At 47.4% G+C, this 19,994-nt stretch overlaps 1 protein-coding gene across 9 annotated transcripts in view; it reads left to right on the top strand.

The window, feature by feature from the left end:
- ADAR (adenosine deaminase RNA specific) overlaps positions 1-18,906 on the top strand; it is a 51,943-nt gene extending 33,037 nt beyond the window's left edge. For 5 of the 9 annotated variants that reach the window (XM_070367259.1, XM_070367267.1, XM_070367266.1 and 2 more), the window contains exons 3-15: positions 803-986; positions 1,483-1,631; positions 2,202-2,346; positions 2,462-2,652; positions 10,507-10,732; positions 10,988-11,159; positions 11,457-11,550; positions 12,156-12,278; positions 12,575-12,708; positions 14,529-14,711; positions 15,179-15,291; positions 15,860-15,987; positions 16,151-18,906. In XM_070367259.1, the coding sequence (XP_070223360.1) occupies positions 803-986; positions 1,483-1,631; positions 2,202-2,346; positions 2,462-2,652; positions 10,507-10,732; positions 10,988-11,159; positions 11,457-11,550; positions 12,156-12,278; positions 12,575-12,708; positions 14,529-14,711; positions 15,179-15,291; positions 15,860-15,987; positions 16,151-16,388 (2,080 nt within the window). In that variant the 3' untranslated portion in view covers positions 16,389-18,906. The remainder of the gene's footprint in view (positions 1-802; positions 987-1,482; positions 1,632-2,201; positions 2,347-2,461; positions 2,653-10,506; positions 10,733-10,987; positions 11,160-11,456; positions 11,551-12,155; positions 12,279-12,574; positions 12,709-14,528; positions 14,712-15,178; positions 15,292-15,859; positions 15,988-16,150) is intronic. The other 4 variants (XM_005898759.3, XM_070367263.1, XM_070367262.1 and 1 more) reach the window with 3 other exon arrangements.
- The last annotated feature ends 1,088 nt before the right edge of the window (positions 18,907-19,994 follow it).

Below are 19,994 nucleotides of genomic sequence, written 5' to 3'. Positions count from 1 at the left end.
TAACCTTTCTTTGGACTCCAGCTGTAAGAAACATTGATGCCATGTTCAAATATTTCAGAAGACCCAGGAAATAAGAAATTTGACCTACTTTTCTAAATGAAATCCCAGATTGAGCAAAGAGCTGAACCAATTTGAAAGCTTGAACAAAAGCGGACTAAGCTAAGTCCAGGGGCCTAGAACAAATGCTTTTTGGTTCTCTGCATAACAAGGAGATATGCCTTTCATCTCAGGCGGCAGACAAACAGAGCTGTAGGATGACTCAAAAGAAACCATGAGAGTGGTATATCTCTGAGGGTAGGTTGGGGACAAAAACAGGTTCCCCAGAGAGGCAGACATCTGATCCCGTAGGTGTCTGGAGAGTGTGAGACTGTGCTGTGAGCAGCCTTGGCTTTCTTTAGGAACACCCTTGAGGTGGCCGAGTCTACCACCATTGCTTTAGGGTAAAGGCTCTTTGGTTGCTAACAAGACTATAATGGTGATTTTAGCTCATCATTTTTTGTACAGATTTGATCTTAATTCATTGCTAAAGGATAGTGGGCTTCCCTTGAGCTAGTTTATCACCTGTGGCTACGTTTGCTCTAATGAGCTTGGAGAGAGAGAGTCACTGGCTGCTTTGTTTCCAAAAAGTTAGGAATAGGCTGTACCTGCAAAGGGACAGGAGTCCCTTGGTCTGCCCTCCATCTCCTTCACAAGTCAACAAACCCCTTAGCGTAGCAGGAAATTCCAGGGTGAAGATCTCTTTGGAGAGGGCAGAAGGGATGGCCTAGACTAGTGTTCACACATCTAATCACTTTCCATCAAGATTTAAATTCCAAGTTGTCATCAATGGCCGAGAGTTTCCCCCAGCTGAAGCTGGCAGCAAGAAAGTGGCCAAGCAGGATGCAGCCATGAAAGCCATGACAATTCTGCTTGAGGAAGCTAAAGCCAAGGACAGTGGAAGATCAGAAGAATCATACCACTATTCCTCAGAGAAGGAATCAGAGAAGGTAGGTGTCCTGTCCTCTGGGAGGACATCCATTCACTGTCCACATCTGTGAAGTCCTAGACCATCATCTAAGCCTCTTGAAACAATCTCGGCCTGCCCAACCCATTCTCTGTCTCAGAGTCAGCTTCCCGCTGTCCCCTCTCCCCCGCCTCCCCAACCCACCTTTCCTCTGTTCATACCCAGCTCTCCTTCTGGTGCCCCCTCCCAACCTAACTGGAATTGCAGAATTTCAGAGTTGAAAGAGGCATTAAAATTTATTGAATCCGATCTCCTCTCTTGGCAGATACAAAATGAAACCAAGAACATTTAAGTAACTGATCTGCAAGGCCTAGAAAATCCCCGCAGCCCTCTTCCTTTAGAAAGCCAGCCCCAAACATGCAGTTGACCGAAAGAAGTTCTCCCATCCCCATTCCCTCTGCTGTGACAGAACAGCCAATGTTTTCTCAGTCTGTTTTTGTTCTTGTTTTGTTTTTGTTTTTGTCTCATTTTCTCCACAGACCGCAGAGTCCCAGACTGCCACCCCTTCAGCAACATCCTTCCTTTCTGGGAAGAACCCCGTCACTACATTGCTTGAGTGTGTGCACAAGTTGGGGAGCTCCTGTGAATTCCGTCTCCTATCCAGAGAAGGCCCTGCCCATGACCCCAAGTACATCTCTTGTATCATGTATCTCTGCTGAGGTTTTCTCAAAAAAGAGAGAGATACATTTTCTTCCTTGCCTCCTCGAGATGGCAGATTATTTCACTGAGCAGTCACTCCTGTTTTCAGTATGGAAAATGCGGGGCCTTGAGAGTATGGTTGCTGCTTGTGGAGCAGAGAATCTGGGGTTAGGAGTTCACAGGGCAAATTAGGGACCGAGCAGGAGGGAGACACGTGGCTTGAAGGTTACTGGTGGTGGGACTGAGAGGTGCGAGACCTAGGTCTACCTGAGATGCTCTCTGCTCTGAGGCTCTGCAGACTTACATGTTCGAGAGAAGGGTTCCTGGAGGAGATGAAATTAGGTTGATGCTTAAAAATGTTGAATAGGGGTCAGTTGGGTTGCGAGAGACTGGGGGCAGTAGGAGGGTGAAAGGCACCGGCTCTTCAAGGCAGAAGTGACTGCGTGAGCCAAGGCACAGAGGCGATGTGTGCAAGTCGTAAAGGATGACAACCTGACAAAGGCTAGGTAAAGCTCTTCTATCAAAACCAGTTTAATCCTCTCCTTTCATCTCCTGTCAGGTTCCAGTACTGTGTTGCAATGGGAACCCATACTTTCCCCACTGCCAGCGCCCCAAGCAAGAAGGCAGCAAAGCAGATGGCTGCAGAGGAAGCCATGAAGGCCCTGCAAGGGGAGGCGACCAGCTCGACGTCTTCTGAAGACCAGGTGGGGCCATTTTCTACTCACAAGATACAGGTCGTTTTTAGTGTAGGATGGCCCGTAAGCCCCTCAGAGTTTCCACTGAGTGTTTATGGCTCCTCTCTGGCTGATTCTCCTTCAGCCCGGAAGTACGAACACGGAAGCATTCGATAACTTGGAATCAGTGATGCCCAACAAGGTCAGGAGGATCAGTGAGCTCGTGCGATACCTGAACACCAACCCAGTGGGCGGCCTGTTGGAGTACGCCCGCTCCCACGGCTTTGCTGCTGAGTTCAAGTTGGTTGACCAGTCCGGACCTCCTCACGAGCCCAAGTGAGTGTTCCAGTCCTGGCTACAGCCTTGTGTCACGGGATGGGACAGCCTGTAACCCAGGAAAAGGAAGGATGTGTATTAGCTGTGAATGACAGGCGGGGCATGTTGAGAGAGCCCTGTCCCCAGGGCCTCTGAGAAGGCACTAGATCAGCCATCTTGAGAAGATACCCACTCTTCCAGTAAGTGTGAGCCTTTTAAAATTTTTTAAACAAGTTTTAATTTTTAAAAGGATATATACACCCATAGAAAATCTTTCAAGTTGATTGAAAAGATGTGCAATGAAAAGGTCTCATTTCTGGTTTAGACTTCGTTTCCTTCCCCAGACTCATATACTATTACCAGTTTCTTGAGTCCATGCACATATTAGCCTGTTTTTCTTTCTCTGTTTTTTAAAATAAGTATATATCATCTTCTGTTCTACTTCACCGTGTGCCTCAGAGGTCATTACAAATAAGTGTGTATAGACCCACCACATAAATGCTCCATTGAATAGATTTACAGTTTTTAAATTGTTTTACTGAACAAGAGATATGAAAGGCCCTCTTAAAACAGACACTCAACTACCTACCTCATAGTTTAAGAAGGAGAATGTTATTACTGTTTGAAGCCCCTCCTTGCCTAATTTATCTACCCAACTTCCAGTGATATTCAGGTTGGTTTGGGTCTTACTCTTAAAAGCACTCTTGCAGTGAACATCCTGCTCTGCGTGTCTTTGTCTACATGTAGAAACTTGTCTCTGGTATAAATGTTCAGGAGTGGAAGTTCTGGGCAATCAGTCTTATACATTGTTAAGTCTTTTAAATAGGTAATAGATTATGCAAAATAAAAAATACTATTCAAAAATAAAAATGTAAAAAACTTCTCACTTTTTCTTCTCACTTTCAACCAGTTCTTACTTATACATACACACACACACCCCCCAACATTAATAACTTTGCACTATTATATATCCTTCCAGAGTGTCCATATAAATACAAGCAGCTATATTCCCTTTCATTACACAGAAATGCATATTTGCATTAATTTCTGGCTTGCTTTTTACATACAGAATTAGTATCTTAGACAATTTTTCATATCACTTTGTGTTCTTTGTGTATAGCTGCAAAGTATAGTGTTTCAGTGTACGGATTTATCATGGTTTATTTAACCAGCCTCAGTTAATGAATACTTGGATTGTTTCCAAACTTGGTATTATAACAAGGCTACAATGAATAACATATGTGCATTTTAAGTTTTGGCAAATTTTGCCAAATTTTCCTCCAATGAAATTATACCAGTCTATGCTTCCACCAACGATATATAAAGAATGTCTCTTCCTCTACCTCATAAGCATTCTAAAAGGTGAAAAATGGTATCTGTATACAGTGCAAAGCCTAGTCCACACCAGGATATTTATTATTACTATTTACCACATTAATAGGTCAAAGGAGAAACACCACATGGTCATCTCCTGAGGTTCCGAAGAGACATATAGTACAATTTAGCATCCATTCAGATTAAGAAAGCAGAAATTATTGAATACATCCTTTGCATGGTAAAAAACATGTCTGAAGTCAAAAGCCAGCAGCTTAATGTTAAACCCAGAACTGTTCCCATTAAAGTCAGGGAGAAGGTGTGGCTGCCAGGGTCATCAGTATTTAATATCATTCCGGAATTCCTAGCTAATGAAAGCAGTTTAGAGAAAGAAGCAAGTGTAAAGAGAGGAAAGGGGAGGTAAAGTTACCACTGTTTGTAGATGATTGGATAGTACGCCTGGAATATTTGTGAGAAAACTGAAGAAATACCGAGACGAAGCAGAATTTAGGAGAGCAGGGGGCTACAAAATGATGTGTAAGAGTCAAGAACTTTTCTTGTATATAGTAATAAGCAGTTAGAAAATGCATAGAAAATATCCTATTTGCGACTTTAGCTAAAAAGATAAGTGACTCAGGCACATTCCTACTAGGGAATATGTGGGTTCCATGTTAGATAAAATGCCAAAAACCTGGGGACCATCTCCCCTATCCAATTCACCTCCTTCAGCCAAACTGTCCTTGAAGAGAGGGAAAAAAGGAGGTGTTAGTTGCTCAGTTGTGTCCGACTCTTTGCAGCCATGGACTATAGCCTGCCATGCTCCTCTGTACATAGAATTCTCCAGGCAAGAATACTGAAGTGGGTAGCCATTCCCTTCTCCGGGGGATTTTCCCGACCCAGTGATCGAACCTGGGTCTCCCACATTGCAGGCAGATTCTTTCATTTCTGAGCCACCAGGGAAGCTCTGTTTATTGTAACCTACAATTTCTACCCCATATCCCTTCCTCCTATTTCTGCCTCCAGTGTCAACACTCTCTCAGCCAAGCCATTGTCTTCTCTCACCTAAACCAGGAAATAGTCTCCTGGTCTCTCTACGTTTATTTATTCATTCAACAGATATCTATACAGGACATTGTATCTGTTAGAACGGGAGTCAGATATCAATAATCATATAAAGAAATGTAAGATCTTGTATTTGATAGATTATAAAGAGCTCACATTGCATGATGTGATGAGAACCTACATGGCATGACTTGGCTCAGTACAGAGAGAGGAGAGGGCTTCCCTGAGAAGTGATGCGTAAGCTGAGACCTTAATACCCCCAGGTCTGCAGAGCTAGTAAGGGCTGCCGGAAGGCCAGTGTGGGTGGAGCAGAGAGCACAGGGGCAGCCTGATGCCAGATGAGACTGAAGGGAACCTTGTGAGCCATATCATCCTCCTGCCTCACAAGCAGTAGAGAGCCGTTGAAGGGTTTTAAGTAAGGGAGATTCACTTGCCCGCCCCCCGCCCCAACCCTGACTTTTGCCCTCTCCATGGCATTTTTCCTACTATATTTTTATACTGCCTTTTCTTTCATACTCTAAGAAAACCATTTCAGACCTTTGTCTTCAAATTTCCAACAAAACTCCTTTCTCGCTCTAAACTGATGATCTGGCTTAATTGAGAAATTGTTGTTGTTGTTGTTCAGTCACTCGGTCATGTCTGACTTTTTGCGACCCCGTGGACTGCAGCACACCAAGCTTCCCTGTCCTTGACCATCTCCCGGAACTTGCTCAAGCTCATGTCCACTGAGTCGGTGATGCCATCCAACCATCTTATCCTCTGTCGTCCCCTTCTCGTCCTGTTTTCAGTCTTTTTCAGCATCAGGGTCTTTTCCAGTGAGTCAGCTCTTCACATCAGGTGGCCAAAGTATTTTAGCTTCGGCTTCAGCATCAGTCCTTCGAATGAATATTCAGGATTGATTTCCTTTAGGATTGACTGGTTTGATCTCCTTACAGTCCATGGGACTCTCAAGACTTCTCCAACACCATAGTTCGAAAGCGTCAGTTATTTGGCAGTCAACCTTGTTTATGGTCCAGCTGCCACATCCATATATGAGTACAGAAAAAACCATAGCTTTGACTAGATGGACCTTTGTCGGCAAAGTAATGTCTCTGCTTTTTAATATGCTGTCCAGGTTGGACATAGCTTTTCTTCCAAGGAGCAAGTGTCTTTTAATTTTCATGGCTGCAGTCATTGTCTGCACTGATTTTAGAGCCCAAGAATATAAAGTCTGTCACTGTTTCCCATCTGTTTGCCATGAAGTGATGGGACTGGATGCCATGATCTTAGTTTTTTGAATGTTGAGTTTTAAGCCAGATTTTTCACTCTCCTCTTTCACCTTCATCAAGAAGCTCTTTAGTTCCTCTTCGCTTTCTGCCATAAGGGTGCTGTAATCTGCATATCTTAGATTGTTGATATATCTCCCAGCAATCTTGATTCAAGCTTGCGTTTCATTCAGCCTGGAATTTTGTGTGATATACTCTGCATATAAGTTAAAGCAGAGTGACAATATACAGCCTTGACATACTAACTCCTATTACAGTTTTGAACCAGTCCTTTGTTCCATGTCTGGGTCTAATTGTTGTTTCTTGACCTGTAAAACCTGTATGCAGGTAGATAAGTATGGTGGTCTAGTATTCCCATCTCTTTAAGAATTTTCCACAAATTGTTGTGATCCACACAGTCAAAGGCTTTGGCATAGTCAGTGAAGCAGAAGTAGATGTTTTTCTGGACTTCGCTTGCTTTTTCTTCGATCCAGCGGATGTTGGCAATTTGATCTCTGGCTCTTCTGCCTTTTCTGAATCCAGCTTGAACATCTGCAGCTTCTCAGTTCACATACTGTTGAAGCCTAGCTTGGAGGATTTGTGCATTACTTTGCTAGCATGTGAAATGAGTGCAGTTGTGTAGTAGTTTGAACATTCTTTGGCATTGCCCTTCTTTGGGATTGGAATGAAAACTGACCTTTTCCAGTCCTGTGGCCACTGCTGAGTTTGCTGGCATATTGAGTGCAGCACTTTTAGGATTTGAAATAGCTCAGCTGAAATTCCATCACCTCCACTAGCTTTGTTCATAGTGATGCTTCCTAAGGCCCACTTGACTTTGCACTCTAAGAACAGCTGACTGTAGGTGAGTGATCATACCATGTGGTTATCTGGGTCATTAAGATCTTTTTTGTATAGTTCTTCTGTGTATTCTTGCTGCCTCTTCTTAATATCTTCTGCTTCCGTTAGGTCCATACCATTTCTATCTTTTATTGTGCCCATCTTTGCATGAAATGTTCCCTTGGTATCTCTAATTTTCTTGAAGAGATCTCTAGTCTTTCCCATTCTATTGTTTTCCTCTATTTCTTTGCATTGTTCACTTGGGAAGGCTTTCTTATCTCTGCTTGCTCTTCTTTGGAACTCTGCATTCAGATGGGTATATCTTTCCTTTCCTCCTTTGCCTTTTGCTTCTTGTCTTTCTTCAGCTATTTGTAAGGCCTCCTCAGACAACCATTTTGCCTTTTTGCATTTCATTTTACTTGGGGGTGGTTTTGATCACTGCCTCCTGTACATTGCTACAAAGCTCTGTTCATAGTTCTTCAGGCACTCTATCAGATCTAATCCCTTGAATCTATTTGTCACTCCCATTGTATAATCGTAAGGGATTTGATTTAGGTCATACTTGAATAGCGTAGTGGTTTTCCCTAATTTTTTCAATTTAAGTCTGAATTTGGCAATAAGGAGTTTGTGCTCTGAGCCACAAGTCAGCTCCTGGTCTTGTTTTTGCTGACCATATACAGCTTCTCCATCTTCAGCTGCGAAGAATGTAATCAAGATGATTTCAGTATTGACCATCTGGTGATGTCCATGTGTAGAGTCGTCTCTTGTGTTGTTGGAAGAGGGCATTTGCTGTGACTGGTGCATTCAAAGGCAAAACTCCATTAGCCTTTGCCCTGCTTCATTTTGTACTCCGAGGCCAAACTTGCCTGTTACTCCAGGTAGCTCTTGACTTCCTACTTCTGCATTCCAGTCCCCTATGATGAAAAGGACATCTATTTTTGGTGTTAGTTCTAGAAGATCTTGTAGGTCTTCATAGAACCGTTCCACTTCAGCTTCTTTGGCATTGGTGTTGGGGCATAGACTTGGATTACTGTGATATGGTTTGCCTTGGAAATGAACAGAAATCATTCTGTCGTTTTTGAGATTGCACCCAAGTAGTGCATTTTGGACTCTCTTGTTGACTATGAGGGCTACTCCATTTCTTCTAAGGGATTCTTGCCCACAGTAGTAGATATTAGCAGTAACAATCCTTACTTTCCCATCACCAAATCCACCTTCCTACGTGCATCTGCACAGGACATCTGTACTGGTGTGCAGGAAGCATCCTCCTTCCATCCCGTGCCCTGGATCCCCTCCCCCTCGGCCTGTCCTTCCATTCTCTCACACTCTTGTTATCAGTTGCTCCAGAGCTCTGTTGGATCATTCCCATCGGCCTACATAAATGCTTGTGCCCATCTGCTAAAACCCTTCCCTTGACCCCACATCTCCCTCCAAATACCACCTCATCTCTCTGCTCCCCTCACATCCAGACCTCTCAATATAATTGTTTATACTGGATGTCTTCATTGGTTTCACTTCACTGACTCATTCCAGTTAGGCTTTGGTCCCCAGCATTCCACTAAAAGGCTAACCACTAGCCATATGTGGTTGCTGAGCACTTGAAATGTGGCTGTGTACTGAGGAACCAAATTATCAGTTGTATTGAATTTTCATTAAAGTTAGCAGCCTCATGTGACCAGTGGCTATCATATTGGACAGTGCAGCTGTAGTGGATCCTAATTGCGCAGCTAAGAAACTTTGTTCTATATATTGTTGTTGTTCAGTCACTCAGTTGTGTCCGACTCTGCAGCCCCATGGACTGCAGCATGCCAGGCTTCTCTGTCCTCCACCATCTCCTGGAGTTTGCTCACTTTCATGTCCATCTCATCTTCTGCTGCCCCCTTCTCCTTTTGCCTTCAGTCTTGTTTTTATGTGTACATATATAGGTATGTGTACATGTATGTATGTGTATCTTTGTGCCTAAGAGTTCATCTTCTTTTCAAACACGCAGAACACTTATGAAATTCTCCTGGATCCCTCAGGTCAAGATTCTACACAGTTTGGCCCCATCCCCTCTCTTCAACATCTCTTCATGCCTCTGTGCTTTTCCTTCATAAGCTTTAGCCCACTGGCTTGCACAAACCAGGTGGCATCATCAAAGAAAGGAGCAAAGGCATTCAGATGCTTATGACAAGCAAGAAATAGTGAGAAGCTCAGTGTGGTTGACCAGAAAGATGCATTCCTTTCAGTGCCTTGAGCTGACTGATAAGTCCTAATACTAAAACCTTTGTTATATGCAGTTAGATTATCCAAAAACCTGGGTTTCCCTAAAGCAGGTTAGGATCTGGTTAAAAGCTGGGATTCTTGAAACCTTGTCTGGTAGCTACCCAAGCTGCTTTGGTCCATCACTTCCTTCCCTCTGTATTTGTGGAGATGCCTAACCAGGAAGGGAGGGGAACCACAGGCCACTCCCCTCCCTGCCTAGCAGCACTGCCTGCCTCCCTGTCTCCTCCCCCTTAGTTATTGCAAGGCCTCCAGGAATCTAAAGTGAAAGTGTAGTCGCTCAGTTGTGTCCAACTCTTTGCGATCCCTTGGATTGTAGCCCGCCAGGTTCTTCTATCCATAGGATTCTCCAGGCAAGAATCCCGAAGTGGGTTGCCATCTCGTTCTCCAGGGGATCTTCCAGACCCAAGGATTGAACTCGGATCTCCCGCATTGTGGGCAGACTGTTTACCATCTGAGCCACCGGGGAATCCCCCAGGGATCTAAAAGTAACCCCTAATAAAGGTGTGGTTCCCGGAGCTAAGGCAAACCTTGCTCTCAGATCTCTCCAGGTTAAGTCCTCTTGAGCTAATCAGGAAATGAATGAAGAAATGGAATCAGGTAGTTGAAAAATCAGAGCATTAGAAACAGTGATTCAAGCAGGAAGAAAGTTATTCCCGTCTCATTTCTGCTTAAGTTAAAAAGGAAGTCCACATGTGCTAGTATTTCTTTAAAGCCTCTCTAATACTTACTAAATTTCCTTTATGATAAAGACAGGCTTAGAGCCTTTACCAGCCACAGTGTCTCGTCAGAATTTAATAACTTGATTTTATCCTGTTTATTTATAGCCACCTTCCGTGTACGGCAAGTGATCCTGATTTTTCATTTACCGTAGTGATACAAGTGTCCTTTTAAAATGTATTGACATTGAAAAAGAGTCAATTTAGAGAAAAATATTAAGTAAGTAATACTCAGGTGGTACCTGGATGTAGCGGACACCACACTATGATTCAGGAATATTCAAAGTCTGGGGAGTGGTGCCTTAGGAACAGAGCTGTCGGGAGTGATGAGGCTACATGTTGGCCAGTCTGGCCTCCCCTTGAGCAAAACCAGCCCTTTGCTGGAGCAGCTGTCGGGGTCTGGTACTTGTCTTTATTCCCTGCTTCTCATCCCTAAGGTTCGTTTACCAAGCGAAAGTTGGGGGTCGCTGGTTCCCAGCCGTCTGCGCGCACAGCAAGAAGCAAGGCAAGCAGGAAGCTGCAGATGCGGCCCTCCGCGTTTTGATTGGGGAGGACGAGAAGGCAGAGCGCATGGGTTTCACAGAGGTAACCCCAGTGACAGGGGCCAGTCTCAGAAGAACTATGCTCCTCCTCTCAAGGTCCCCAGAAGCAAAGCGAAAGACAGTTAAGCCGTCTACTTTTGGTGCTATCTTTTTTTGGGGGTCCTGCTAACTCCTGTCTGGGTGGAGTCAGCTCGTAACTTGCTGTCATGTGAACTATCCCTCAGCTTTAATATTAGCCTCCATAGAGCTGGGATGTTAGTGCAAGAGGGGGAAAAGATGACCCACAAGTCGAGTAGTCCTCGACCTCCCCCGCACAGTCTGAAACATGGTGGATGCAGGCGAGGCTCTGGCCCTGACACGCCTCCTGTCCCCACAGCTCCCTCTCACGGGCAGCACCTTCCACGACCAGATAGCCATGCTGAGCCACCGGTGCTTCAACGCCCTTACCAACAGTTTCCAGCCCTCCTTACTCGGCCGCAAGATCCTGGCTGCCATCATCATGAAGAAAGACTCTGACGACCTAGGTGTTGTGGTCAGCCTGGGGACAGGTAAGTGGGCTCGGAAATGTGTCCCCCCAGCACTCCATTCCCTGTGGTGACTGCATGCACCTCCTTATTCTCCTCTGTGGGTGAATTTAAGGCAGAAGACTCATCTTACGTTATATTTTAGCTACAGTTTATTCAGGGCAAGGAATGAACTCTCATATCTTAGGAAAAAGAATACAGGAGTCAGGATTGATAAACTGAGGCTATTTGTACCTTCAGGCTTTAAGAACCAACATCCTGTATCCTATTCATCATTGTTTTCCTTTGGACATTTCACATTTGCTTTAAATGCCTTTCCAGGGAATCGCTGTGTGAAAGGAGATTCTCTGAGCCTAAAGGGAGAAACTGTCAATGACTGTCATGCAGAGATCATCTCCCGGAGAGGCTTCATCAGGTGAGCAAGATTTCAGGGTGTCGGGGCTCTGGCACCACCTCACAGGCAGGTCCTCAACCCTGCAGGGTCAGCCTTTGAGCTTCTTACTGAATCAGTCCCTCTGTGACATGCCTGCATCCCTCTCCTCGGCCTGCTGTTGAAGAGCGCTGTCTTTTCCCACTAACTCCACTTCAAGCCCCTTTTAAAAAACACGTGATGACCTCTTGATCTTCAGTGCTGTGGGGGTGAGGAGGCCTTCTGTCTCCATTTGAGGACCTACAAACAAACCCACTGTCCTGTCAGCTTTCCCTTCCAGCTCATCTTTAATTTGTGAAGGGAAAGAAGCCACAGCCTCCTGTAGTTCCTGAATCAATTTGTTCTGCCGTAAAATCCCTGTCGCTGCCAAAGCAAGAAGCTCTTGGCAGAATTGTAACTGACCTGAAAGGTTAACTTAACTGTAAGAAATGCTGAGGTCTCCCATGGAGAGATTCCACCACCTCTTTCAACCTGAGAAACCGTGAAAAGTCTGCACCGTTAAGGCTTTTCCTTACTTGGGATCAGATTGTAGAAGCAACCACTGTTCCCAGAGTCAAAGCAGTCTTCTTAACCAGACTTTCTTCTTATAGGTTTCTCTACAGCGAGTTAATGAAATACAACCCCCAGACGGCGAAGGATAGTATATTTGAACCTGCTAAAGGAGGAGAAAAGCTTCAGATAAAAAAGAGCGTGTCATTCCATCTCTATATCAGGTCTGTACAGTCTCTGTTGTCACCAGAGCCGGCCCGCCGGCTTTCCGGGGCTGGGTGTCTGAATGGTCTCCACGCCCATAATTCAGAGCTTGTTCAGTGGGCCATGCTTGACTCTTGCTTGAGGTCCACACCCCAGTGTGGAAGGACTCACACCTCTACCCACTCCAGTAGCCTGTGATAGGCTTCAGAAAAAAAAAAAACCCTTGTTTCTGCCACATGGAGCTGTTCTCGAGCCCCAGGCAACCGAAGAGATCTGTGCGCACAGGCGGGTGTTAACTGACGGCCCTGTCTTGCAGCACGGCCCCGTGTGGGGATGGTGCCCTCTTTGACAAGTCCTGCAGCGACCGAGCTGTGGAGAGCACAGACTCCCGCCACTACCCTGTCTTCGAGAATCCCAAACAAGGCAAGCTCCGCACCAAGGTAGAGAACGGTGAGTGACACGTCCTCCATCTCCCAGGGAACAGCTGCAGGGTTTCTGCCATCATGGGTGGGGATACTGCAGGGTTTCTGCCTCATGGGGGAGGGGTCTCGATGGGGGAGGTGTAGGTCGGGGAAGATCTATGGGAAGATCAGGACTCTGTTTTGCATTAGTCGGCTGGGGGGATCTCCAGTCAAATAGGAGGCAGAGGTGCCCATCTAGAGCTCAGAGGAGACAGATGGCTGCAAATAAAAGTCTGGGAGTTATCCTCCTGCGGTTGATCTTTATGGCCATGGAAGTGGATGGGATCACCTCCGGGAAGGTTGGAGAAAACGGAAAGAAAGCGAGGCAGAGCCAGCCTGAGGCACTGACAGGAGGACTCCGTGCCCGCGTCCCGCCTGCCTCGTTGGCTGCTGGCTCTGCACCTTGTCTGCCAGCTCCCCCTCCCCTGCTGTCCTCCCATGTCTCCTCAGCGTCTCCTCACGTCCACTCCATTCCCTCAGGCCATCCTCTGCAGTCATCAGAGTGACCCTCAAATAGAGGTCATGTCGCTTCCCTGCTCAAAACCCTGAAGTCTAAACACAGAGCTCCTGTATGACCCGGCAGTTCACGCCTAGGAACATCCCCAAGAGAAATGAAAATCTATCCACACAAAAACTTAACACAGACCAGCTACCCCTTCTTTCGGCGTTGCCACTCTTGGGGCTGAGGCGGCACCAGGCTGCCGCATCAGTACTGCATTTGCTGCGCTGGCCCTGCGCTTTACAGCCCCGAAGAGTCTACTTTTTTCCTCTCATTTTTTCCCCCTGCAGTCTCCCATTATGGAGACCCAGGGAGAAAAACTAATACAGAACATTCATAGCAGCAATGTTCATAATAGCCCAAAAGTAGAGACAACCCCAGTGACTGATGAATGGATAAACAAAATGAAGTATATCCATAAAATGGGATATCGTATGATACATGCCACCACACGAGGGAACCGAGGGAACAGTGTGAAGAAGGGAAAGAAGCCAGTCACGAAAGATTGCATATTACACGGTTCCCACATTTTCATTTACTTGAAACGTCTAGAATAGGAAAATCCATAAAGAAGGAAAGTAAATTAGGGGCTGGCTGGGCCAGCGGTGGAAGGGGCTGGAGGGAAATGAGGTGTGACTGCTAATGGATAGGAGGCTTCCTTGGAGGGTGATGAAATGTTCTCACATTGATTGTGGTGATGGCTGCACAAGTCTGTGAATACACTAAAAATTATTATATACTCTAAATGGGTGGATTGTATCTCATTAAAGTTCACGAAGAACGAAAAGCCCACCAGCCTGTCGTGGCTTCCCACTACACAAAACCAAGCCCTGCCACTTCAGCCATCCTGGTTCTTCGTCAGGTCCTTCAACAGCTAAACCCTCTGCTGCCTCAGAGCCTTTGCTTTTGCTGAACTCTGTGTCTGAAACACTCTCAACTGTTTCTTCTCTTCCTTCGTGTCTCAGCCCCCTGACAATCCTGTCCCAGGAGATGCCCTGACCTGTCCATTATAGCTCCCTCAAACCATCTACAGTCGTTACGTGTGTATTGGCTTACTTGTCTAGTGTCTGTTCCCTTTCTGCTCCCTCACTCCCATAAACCCGCTAGGAACGCAAGGATCTGATTTGGTTTTGCCCACTGTTGCTTCCCAGCACCAAGCCTAGTGCCCAGCACAAAGTAGCTGCTGTGAAATATTCAAAGAACAGATGAGTGAGAAGCCTCTGGCCCAAGTCTAAGGAGCAGAAAATGCCACGCCAGGGAGGGCCCTGGCCCAGCGGCCCTTGCAGGTCTAATCCAAGTCTCCCATCCAGGAGAAGGCACGATCCCAGTGGAGTCCAGTGACATCGTGCCCACATGGGACGGCATTCGGCTGGGGGAGAGACTCCGCACCATGTCCTGCAGCGACAAGATCCTGCGCTGGAACGTGCTGGGCCTGCAGGGGGCACTGTTGACCCACTTCCTGCAGCCTGTGTATCTCAAATCCGTCACTCTGGGTAAGGACCTGTCTTGGGAGCTGGAACCGGACTGTCATCCTGGTTCCCAGATCCCAGCAAACCGCACACTTCATTGCCAGGTGTTAACATGATGTCTCCCCTTTTCAAAGTGTGCTCAGTTCGGTGGTTTAGTAATTGATTCTGAGGGTCCCGTCTGCTGTGATGGGAAAATTGGTTTAGGCAGCGTCTCAGTAACAACGTGCCAGCCAAGTCTTTCAAGGTGAGTTAGAGAAACACAGCAGCTTAAAACTGCAGCGTCTTAGTGTCCTTGCCGTCTCAGCGCTTGGCCTTACCTGGAACCTTACATATTGTGCTTAACTGGTGATCCCTGTGTATCCTGGGCAGCCGCAGTCAGCAGGTGCTCCCTGCTAGGGAGCCGAGGCTCTGTCTGTGCCCGCCCTCCCCACATGCCTCTGTTGCTTCATGGCACTGGGATAATCAGGTGTGTGCGTTTCTTTTGTACCCAGGTTACCTATTCAGCCAGGGGCACCTGACCCGTGCCATTTGCTGTCGTGTGACAAGAGATGGAAGTGCGTTTGAGGATGGACTCCGACATCCCTTTATTGTCAACCACCCCAAGGTGCGATAACCCAATCCATTTTTCCCTTGACGTTTTCTCCTTTTCAAGTAATCCTGTCAGCAGAGCAGAAACGTACAGTGTGGGCAAGGGGAGCCTTAGTTGGTTTCCCTCAAACTTAGCCTTCCCTCCTTTTGAATGCTAAGGGCTGTCCTTCTTTGGGGGCTTCCCCGATGGCTAAGATAGGAAAGAATCTGCCTGTAAAGCAGGAGATCTGGGCTTGATCCCTGGGTTGGGAAGATCCCCTGGAGGAGGAAATGCAACCCACTCCAGTATTCTTACCTGGAGAACTCCATGGACAGAGGAGCCTGGCAGGCTGCAATCCATGGGGTCACAAAGAGTTGGATATGACTGAGCGATTAACACTTTTACTTTTTTTCTTCTTTTAGTTTGGAATTCATTTGAACTGAGGTGGGGTTAGTACATCTGAGTCTTAGCCAAACAAAATCATAAACAAGGGGGAAAGATCGTGACCCCGTCTTCCCTCTTTCCTGTGAGTCTTGAGTTCCTGCTTCAGAAGCTTTTCTCTGAAAGTTTCCGTCTCCCTCCCCCTTGCTCCTGGAATTCGTAGGTTGGCCGAGTCAGTGTATACGACTCCAAAAGGCAGTCTGGGAAGACCAAGGAGACAAGTGTCAACTGGTGTTTGGCTGACGGCTACGACCTCGAAATCCTGGATGGGACCAGAGGCACCGTGGACGGGTAAGGAGCTGGGGGGGCACAGCCACACAGCCAGGTGTGCCAGCCGGACTGCCAAGGGGCATCACGTTGTCAAACACCAGAGCTTTTTAAGTTGCCGCCTCCCCACCCCCAGTGCCTCCACTGTTCCATCCCAGGTGAATAATGAGTTCTTCTGTTTCCCCAGGCCACGGAACGAATTGTCCCGGGTGTCCAAAAAGAACATTTTCCTTCTATTTAAGAAGCTCTGCTCCTTCCGATACCGCAGAGATCTACTTAGACTCTCCTATGGTGAGGCCAAGAAAGCTGCCCGTGACTACGAGATAGCCAAGAACTACTTCAAAAAATCTCTGAAGGACATGGGCTACGGGAACTGGATAAGCAAGCCCCAGGAGGAGAAGAATTTTTACCTCTGCCCGGTGTAGTGGCCCCGGGACTGACGGGTCAGGGGTTTCACACTGGGTGCAAGAGAGAGGCCGTAGCATTCCTCATCACAGGGGTCAAGGGGTTTGGGGTTTTATTTTCCTTTTTTTTTTTAAAGAGTGGAACTGCGGTTGGTGACACTGAGAACTTTGGGTTCCTGTTATTCTGCTTTTCTTTGGGAATCCCAGGCCAGGTCTCGCCACCCCCTTCTCTTTTCCCCAGCAGAGAGACAGAGACCGCAGGGCAGAGAGAAGGGGTTGGTTCCTTCTTTCCGCCCATTTCCTCTTCTGGTCTATTTCCATTTTTTTTCTGTTTCCTTTCCCTTTGTGTTTGCTACACTGACCTCTTGTGGTCTCGATTAGGTTCCAGTCAACCGTGTGAACCATGCCAGGGACAGGATTTTTCATTTGTGAATTCTGAGGCCCCTCTGCTTCCCGTCTTCCCCTTCTGAGATTCCTTCCTCGTGATTGTTAGTTTTTCCTTTTCCTCCAAGAGGGTAAAGCAGTGAACCTAAAGAATCTGGTGAAACATTTCTAAGGGCCGGAGTTGAACACTGCAGGCAGCTTGATACCAGTGCCAAGCGTGATGAGAACCTGCAGATGATGCTCCGTGATCTTGCACTTTAGCCGGCTTGGGAGGGGCCCAGCGGCAGGGGAGGCCGCTGCCGGGGAGGTGCGTCCCTTCCCCAGGTGGCAGGAAGGGCTGGGACCCGCCAGATGGGGCTAATGGAATTGCCTGAGCACTAGAGGAGGCCTGCCCTCCAGGGGTAACACAGACCACTTTCCCGGTAGGCAGACATACCTTGGAATGTTGCCAAGCTGCCAGCTGCTGCTCCTTCTAAAGCATTCCTAGGAATTTGTCCTGCTGATGGAGGCAGTAACGCTGTAGACCCCAACCAATTGGTAGGAAGAAACCCAGGGTAAATCCTAGAGAGTAAATTGTCTCTGCTCAGATAATCATGACTTAGCAGGAATAAGGCAAAAAAATCATGTTGGGTCAGACCACTGTTCCCCCCAGCATATTTCTCGTGATGGTGACACCAAGGGACAGTGACTAATTCATGGTAAATGGGGAGTTTTTAAAAGAATGCCATAAATGTTGATCCTCAACAGCTACAGATAACCTGTAATTGCACAGGTTTGAAGTTCAGATGTCATTTTCCGTTGATTAACCAAGTGCTTTTGTTTTGCCTAATAGCTTCAGAAGGTTGTCTGCGGGCGGGTCACAGACCCGAGGTCTCCTGCCTACTAGGGAGTCTTTCTAGGGTTGCCCTTGAGCAGTAACTCCAAGTGAAAGGGCAGGTTGTGCTAAAACTCTGTGAGGTGGGACTGTGGGCCTGCACCTCAAGCTAGCGTGGACTCCTGTGGTCAGAGCCTTGGTCTCTCCTTGGAGTCTGGCTCTGGGCCTAACCAGCCAGGTGTGCTCCAAAAAAGTACAGAGGCTCTGCCCTCTCCAGACCTGAGCCTGCCTCTTTCCCTCTGGACAGTTCCTCTTCATCTGAACAGGCCAAACCAGCGCCCTCGGGTGACTTTCCATCCTCCCGCACGCCCTGCCGACCACTGGCTAGTTAAGCCCCGTCTGTCCCGCCTTGTCAGTAGTGGGTACACCCAGGTCCGCGCATTTATTGTTGTGGCTACTGTGCCCTCTGTACTTTTGACCAAAGTGAGAAAACGTTAAGTCTTTCAAATACACTAAGGATGTTTCTGCAGAACACCAAAGTGTCCCGTGGAACTAGAAGGGAAGCAGTGCCTGTCTTCTGAGGTGGCAGGGGCCTACCAACCCGGTCCTGTGACTCTTCCACGGGCACGAGATCAGTCCTGGCTCGGCTCAGCTCCCTGGTTCTTTGGGCTGGAGAGCAGCACCTACTCGCTTGGCATGTCCAGCCCCTCTGGGCATTAGAACCTCCACAGAGCTCAGTCTCAGCCACCTCTTCTCAGCTGGGAGCCCAGGCACTCTCAACCGGCCAGAGCCCCCGCTTGCCCCAAGATCTTGTCTGGCGAACTTACAGTATTCAGTTTCTGCTGTAGGAAGAGAGCAAGGCTTCCCTGTACCCGTGCATCCTCTGGAAACAAGCCTGTATTGGGCCCTGCACGGCCGTCCCACCCCGGCGCCCCACCCCCCTCAGGAGAGGCAAAACTCCTGCCTACCCAAAGTGTCTGCTTCACTTTTTTGTCCAATCTTTGTTTTTGATAAGCAAGACCTCCTCCCCAGCTTTTTTTTTTTTTTTTTATGATCTTTGTAGTTGATTTGTCTGAACTGTGGCTATTGTGCATTCTTTGAATAATCACTTGTAAAAAAATTTGTCGCTGCTTCAAGCTATTTCCTTTACTCACGTTGAAGGGATTTTGCTGGCTTTTGGGGTCTCTGTAGTGACTCCCAAGAGCAGAGTGGAGAAGAGCCCAAGCGTAGACTTGGGGGCCACGATGGGTGCAGTCAGTTTTATGATTCTGCTTTTATGTGTCCTTTGGTATAAGTGACTAACAATATACATTCCTCATAAATAAAAAAAAAAGAATCTGAATTTTTAGAAAGCCTCGAGTTTTGGTTTCCTGGGGGATGAGAAAATGGGGAACGGAGGGAGCTGTGGTCCTGGGATTTCCAGCAACAGCACTAGCTGGGACTGACTCAGAACCTGGGGAGCGGGTCCCCCTCCAGTCAGCAGAGAGGAGCCATCTCAAAGGTGAGCTTTTGTCTGATACAGTGGGTGCATCAGACAACCTTTACTTACTTCCCCAGTTCCACACCCCCACCTTCCCCAGCAGAGCCCTCCATCAAGTATCTTGTCCCCAGACACACGCTGTGCGAGATTTCAAGGCCCAGAGTAGGAAAGTGACCCTTGAGACAGCATCACAGCCCACAGATGCAACTCCAGAGGTTTCTACAGCCCTCCACCCCCAGCTGTTGGCCTGCGGGAGGTGCAGGTTGCAGCCTGGGCAGACCTGACTTGGCCACCGTCTTGGGAGACAGGCCATTTGCTTTTTACTTTATAGATGGCACCTAGAATATTTCTCTGTCTTGATTTCAGAGAGGAAACACCATTTTCCACGTTGCCGTTGGGTCAGGATGTCTACAAGTCTCCTCTCTGACCTTGTAAAAATACCATACGAGAGGACAGGAAATACCTGAGAGTGAGGCCTCCTGAGTCACAGTGAAACCTCCCTCTTCCTCGACCATACAGATGGAACAACTGAGGCCAGGAGGGCCAGCGACATGTTTTGGGGGACATTAACCTAGGGCCAGAACTGCATAGGTGTCACTCACCATCTGTTGAAATAGTCGGGCGAGCTGAACAGATTCTACGGACAGTGAAGGGCAGTGTCTCTGCCTGCTGTGAGGCTTGGAACCTCGACACCTCTGTCCTCCCTGTTCTCAGGCGTCTGGTCCCACCTGGAGGGAGATGTATCCAGGCCTTTTAGAAAACGAACCATTTTCTTCATACCTAAGGTGAGTGCAGGATGTAAGACTGTCCCCCCAGCTCCCAGCTCCAGGTAGGCTGGAAGGCAAGGCTGCCCCCTGGGAACACAAGAGGTATTTCCTTCAGCATTTTGGTTGCTGCTCACCCAGCATTCATCTCAGCCCACCATTTAATGCGCCTTCCAGGATCCAGG

The sequence above is a fragment of the Bos mutus genome, chromosome 3 (genome assembly GCF_027580195.1).
Source record: "Bos mutus isolate GX-2022 chromosome 3, NWIPB_WYAK_1.1, whole genome shotgun sequence".
NCBI lineage: Eukaryota > Metazoa > Chordata > Mammalia > Artiodactyla > Bovidae > Bos > Bos mutus.
This window is presented reverse-complemented; position numbering and strand designations above follow the sequence as displayed.